Source organism: Poromitra crassiceps (genome assembly GCF_964638095.1).
Source record: "Poromitra crassiceps genome assembly, chromosome: 12".
Taxonomy (NCBI): Eukaryota; Metazoa; Chordata; class Actinopteri; order Beryciformes; family Melamphaidae; genus Poromitra; species Poromitra crassiceps.
Window position 1 is genome coordinate 42,893,499 of NC_139632.1, and position 6,260 is coordinate 42,899,758.

Sequence of the window (6,260 nt, forward strand, 5' to 3'; positions counted from 1 at the left end):
ACAAAACAAACAGTCTGCATCAGTCCAGTTAAGATCACCCTGGACTGCCTCCCCCTGCTGGCTGTATGGGAAATGGCACAATAAATCCTCATGGACTCATGACTGACAGGCTATTTGGTTGTTTGGTTCCCAAAGTCGGGGACCCCCAGACGTCCTTCAGGACGATCCCGCCTTGTGACACATGTCATCATATCCTTTTTATATCCTATCCTTTTTTTGTTGGGAAAAGTTAATTTGTTGGTCAAAACTGTTGTTTGTTATAAAATGTGATATATTTTACCTGTCTCTACTGTAGGTTGCAGAGGTGGGGACTTGAGTCACATGACCTGGACAGTCACAGTTTTAATTGCTTGAGATTTGACTTATAGGAAGAGAAGAGTTGAGACTTGAATTGGGTTTGGGCGACTTGGGACTTGACTTTGACGTGTATACTTTGATGACTTGAAAAGGTTTCTAAAGTCATGATTTGAGATTATGTAAATGACTTAGATTGAAAGTGATGAGATTTGTTCCAAGACGACTGAATTTAAATTCTGTTTTCGGACTTTGTATGGAATGATTGAATTTATTGCAGACGAAACTGATTATAGGCATCACAATCATGATGCTCTTACCAAATTTGTATCCTATTAAAACCATACTGCATTGAAACGTCCTGAATAGTTATAGTTGACCTGGTAATCTATATAGACTTGTAGTGCCTCCGCCTGCTTGACTTGGTCACACCTCTAGGAGGTTGTACTAAAATTTCCGTCACGAGGGGGGGGGGGGGGGGGGGGTGTTGGGAGGTCACTATGAGCAACAATAATGAAGAAATATTATTTTAACATCACAAACTTTATTTTTGTTATTTTATTTTCTTCCACAACATACAGCAGGTTTTTGTAATGTTCACATTTCGACAATTTGACACCATGTTCCCTTATCATTACATTAATTACTGCATAATAGTTGTTCAATTCCCATGATAGAAAAAAATTAAATGTAAACCAAGTCAACAGTACTTTGTGGAACAGTATCAATGAATGTAAAAAAAAAAAAAAAAAATGTTTCTAAAGCTCTTGACAAACAAACTGACAGCGAGTCAAAGCAAAGTAGTTCTTTGTACTTCAAACTGAGGTGATGGGATAAGAACATCTAAAACACCCAGAGGACAGGTTCATTTTCACTCACACTTCGGCTGCATTTGAACCGAGCAACCTGAAGATGTCGGTGTTCCGCTCATTTGGGTTCGCTGATGCTTGGAATCTCAGTGAGGACAATGTACAACCTTGGAGGCTACCTTGAAATCAAAAATGGGCTCCGATATGGCGATATGACACCGTTGTCCTCTGGAATCTCGAAAACAGGTACACTCAGGACTCAATTTCATTCTCTAAATTAAATTCAACAGGGACCGCAAGATTCATAAGTCTCTTCTTCTGAGAACTTACTAATTTCATTTTGGGGAGGAAATCGAGCTTTCCGTACACTACCAGTTTGGACACACATTTGAGAAACAGAACTTTCAAGGTGGGTCCAAACTATTGACTGGTAGTGTAAATCTGTATTCTACATCCTAGGACGGAATCACAATCAACCCCATTTTTGACCAGCTGCTTCTTATGCTGTTGACAGTTCCATCTAATTTGATTTCTTTTGACATGTTTTTGAGAGCGACACCCTGAACAGCGACACCTAGAGACTGCTCAGACTCATAGCATCCAAACATTTACCGCTAATTGAAGCCCCCGGGAGAGCTTTCTAAACACCCAAACAATTTTGATTATTTGTAACGCGTCCCGATGTCAAGTTCACTACAGTCGTTGTCTGGCTTAACGCAACATTTTTGATGTTACTTGTGATGTATGTTTCTCTCTAAGGTCTGTCCCCCCCCCAATGTTATGCACTACCTTAGAAATAGCAGCAATTTGTAGGCTACACATCTCATCTCCCACGGTTCAAAATCTTCAAAAAGAACAGTCGACTGATTGTTATGAACCATTTTTCTTTTCTTTTTGTCAAACCACAAAGTACAAATAAAAATATCCACAACATATTTTCTCAACTTTACAGTAGCAGCCTGAACTGAGGAGGGTTTAAGGAGGCAGTGAGAAGAGAGCAAATAAACAGCGTGTTTTTACAAGCGAATAATAATATAATAAAATAATAAACTTTATTTATATAGCACTTTTCAAAACAAAGTTACAAAGTGCTTAGTAGAAGAAGCTAGTAGAAGATCTAAAGTCGGCAGCCTCTACCAAGCCGGGAGGAGTTTCCCTCTAGATAGCCTACTGTGTATTGCTCTTTTAACACATTCATTCACAAGCAGCCCCACAAATGAATGCAGATGTAACATGGCTCTTTTTGGGGGGGTTTCAGATTTTTACCTTTGTTCTTTTTTTTATTTCCTTTTTTGCCTGTTTTTTTTGGTGTGTGTTTTTGCAAGCCTGGATCTGTTACAACACAATCCACACATACGACTCAAAGGTATTTTACACATCGGGTTTATAGAGAAAGGAAGACATGTTGGAGAGGAGAACAGTTTCAGGTTTGAGATCTGGATTCTACTGGAAAAGCAGAATTAAAATGTAAGCAGGATTCAAATCCCCCCCCCCCCCCAACATCACCGTCTTATCGCCCGATTTTGACAAGAACATGACATGGTTGGTTGTTTTCATTTAGGTCTTGAAAGCTAGAAAACACACTCACACACTTAAAAATCCACTGGCTCTTGACATCTGTGGTTTCAAGTTAGTTACACTTGACATTTATTTATCAACACTTTATGAGTGATGATTTTATGATTTTTACTGTACTGATTTCTATAATGCTTTGTCTTCTCAATCATGGTATCCTCCTCTCTCTGTTTTTTTGTTTTGATGGGAGAGAACGGCAAGCAATGTTTTGTATCGCTGAGCAGCACATAGACACATGACGTAACACCTTCAATCCACCATCATTTAAACTTTCAAACTTTCTTTTGATTAAAAACTCCACCTGCACACCTAAGTGCTAACAGGTAAACAAACTATTTAATCCCTGCAACCTAGCCAGTAGTTACCTCCTGGTGTGGATGTTGGTTGATACCATGGATGTATTGGGTTGATACTAGATACTGCTTGTTGGATGACATGTTTGACCTCTGCTGCAGTCAAACATGCATTGCAAAATAATGCACGTACACTAACCACACAAGTGGCATGAATTACATGGAGTCAGTCTACTTCCAATGCAAACTGGAATTAAAATAATCTGTAAGTCTTCCTGGATCAGCAGTATTACTTTAGCCTGATTTTTTTAGGTTTTATTTGTGGTGTTCTGCTGTTTGTACCGTGTATCAGTATCCAGTGTATTGTTGATATTGTGTCAGTATCAATGCCAGCGACACAGATTCCTGTACAGAAATTGAACTTGGTGATCAACCTGATTTGGATTGAGATTTAGTCCAGCAAGAAGCAAGAAACTGCCATCGCTGCAGCAGTTTCACTTAAGACCGAAGGCGGCAATCAAACGAAATGTTACAGCGTTTGGATCCTCCCTATGCCAATCCATCAGGTTTGAACGGACAGTGAGAGGTCAGCGGGATCATTATCAGAGGAAAGCAGTGCCAGTTCTCTAAATTGACGGAAGGGGTGTGACTATCAGTACAGCTATTCAGGGGGAAGCTAGCTCCGACGAAGGCTGAATCCAGGAAAAAACAAATGCTGCGTTCCATTCAGAGGGAGAAGTTGGAAATTCCCAGCTGGTAACTCGTAATTAAAGCCTTCATGCTTTCCGGCGGGCAAACTCGGAAAAACCAGCAGAGAAACACGGGTTTTCTTAGCACGACATAAAATCCTGTTTCGCAACAGCTGATGCCAGTTTACATAAAACATTCGCAAATAAGTGCAACTTTGCATTTCAAATCTATATGTTACCCATTTAACATACAGGTGTTTTGATAGACTTATCGTCATACAATGCTGAAAGTCAAACGTTAGCGTATTTTGAAGACCACAGTACAGCTTATAAAAATGTTAAAAGTAATGCCGCGTAGCATTTACAGTGCATGCCGCCATGCACCACCTCCAGAAATGTGACGTCGATAACTGTCTCTTGGCAAAATGTTGGCTCAAGCAATCTTGCCTGAATTTCCAACTTGAATTCAGATTCAAAAGGCCGTTACATCACATTTTGCCTAGTAGGAAATGGAATTTCCAACTTTCCGACATCTCCTGAACGCAGCATAAAACCAAACCAAGAGGGAAATGGAGCACTGTGGAGAGGAGCTGCCGCTGGTGCAACTAGTTCCAGACACCATCCAAAGAAAGAGTACAACATTGACCTCATATATTTGTTACTCTGTTTTCTTCATAGAATTTCATACTTTTTAAAATTAATTTCCAGAAATGTATACTTGTAGATATTATATATTGCACAACATTTATATACACATTTTAAACAAAAAATAATTAAATAAAATCTGTCTCTTACATTTTGATATTCTTTAACTCATCATATCTTGTTCATATTTTCCCCACCCTGTTTTTTAAAGTATGAAAAGACATCAGAATAGAAAAGGGACGCTGAAGAAAAGTCCAAACAGAATGAAAAGGCTGAGATGAGAAGAGATAAACAAACAAAACAAACAATCCGAAAAAAAATAAGGAATATCTCCACTGTGTTGGGTTTAGATAGCCCACCAGCTGAGACAAGAAATGAAACAAATATCCATATATTTTCGGTTCTGTGTCTGTATCTAGAACCACACACAGGAAACACATATACGTACGGAACAGAATTCACCTGGATCAACCTCCCGCTCCAGACGACTGACCTGCGGGATGACGCCTTAACTCTGATACGGTTCTTCTCGGGTCCCTCCGAACCAAAGCTGACGTCTCCTCAAGACGTTTAACGGACATGAAACAAAGTACTGTAAACATCTGAAAGGATTTAGAGGGCAGTCGGAGGGGCGGACGCCATCGAATCCTTCATGTAAGACCACACTGAGGGGCGGGGAAACAAAGGAAGATGGTTCAGAGCGGGAACGTTCAAGAAGCGTGGCCTTGAAAAGAGTCTGAAACGCCTGGGTTTGGTTTGACTCGCTTCGGCATCGGACTGACTAACACACCCGACGCTTTTAAGCCTCTTGACGTCGTAGAGGAAGGCAAATCAAACGGACCTCAAGCGTCAGATGCTAATATCTCCGCCCGGTCTCACTCTCTCTCAAGTTGTGTAAAAGCAATGTTGGTCGACGGCGCAAAACGTTGCAGTTTCACAATTCACAGCTCTAAAATTGTTAGATGGCAATGTTTTTTGCTCTATTGTTTTCACGTTGCTGTTGAAATAAGGGTGTTGTTGGGTACAGGGGATAGGGTGTTGGGTACAGGGGGATAGGGTTTTGGGTACAGGGGGATAGGGTGTTGGGTACAGGGGATAGGGTGTTGGGTACAGGGGGATAGGGTGTTGGGTACAGGGGGATAGGGTGTTGGGTACAGGGGATAGGGTGTTGGGTACAGGGGATAGGGTGTTGGGTACAGGGGATAGGGTGTTGGGTACAGGGGATAGGGTGTTGGGTACAGGGGATAGGGTGTTGGGTACAGGGGTACAGGGGATAGGGTGTTGGGTACAGGGGATAGGGTGGGCGTAAATCACTTGCCTTTGATGCAACAGACCCCCGGTTCAATCCCAGCGTGTTCAAAGTCTACATTTCAACTCTAGGTCATATTTCATGTTTTTATTATTTAACCCTAACCCTAACCATATAACCCTAACCATATAACCCTAACCATATAACCCTAACCTTAACCAAGTTGCTTTACATCCCTAAACATAACCAAGTTGTTTTATTTGCATTTTCAAATTAGCCGACTTTAATTTCAAATTGACATTGTTGTAAGTTGTTAGATGGAGAGAAAAAAAACACCAGAATCAAATGTAAAATGGCAACGTTTTTCCGGTGGGGGGGGGAAAAACACGTTTCTATCAACAACAACAAATAAGAGGCGTTATTGTGAAACTAAAAAATGTTTTACCGACGTTGCTGCTATGACACAATTTGATGTGGGACTGGGTTGAATATCTCCATGTATTTCAGACACTTTTCAATCCGGTTCTTGTGACCAGCAGCCAACCTCCTTACGGGGAGAAGCAGGACAGTGGGTGAAGGGTGAGGATGTTTGGACTTGAGGCCCTGGGTTCCCACTGGAGGAGGAGGAGGAGGAGTAGGAGGAGGAGGAGGGGGAGGGGGGGGGAGTCAGCTTTAGCATGCACAGTCCTGGTGGGGCGGGGCGGGC

At 41.4% G+C, this 6,260-nt stretch overlaps 1 protein-coding gene across 1 annotated transcript in view; it reads right to left on the minus strand.

Annotated features, from left to right (window-relative positions):
• Nucleotides 1-6,039: 6,039 nt before the first annotated feature.
• rab3ab (RAB3A, member RAS oncogene family, b) overlaps nucleotides 6,040-6,260 on the minus strand; it is a 20,136-nt gene continuing 19,915 nt past the window's right edge. Inside the window, exon 5 of the mRNA XM_083647521.1 lies at nucleotides 6,040-6,260. This exon is cut by the window's right edge and continues 157 nt beyond it. Coding sequence (XP_083503647.1) covers nucleotides 6,227-6,260 — 34 coding nt within the window. The 3' untranslated portion in view covers nucleotides 6,040-6,226.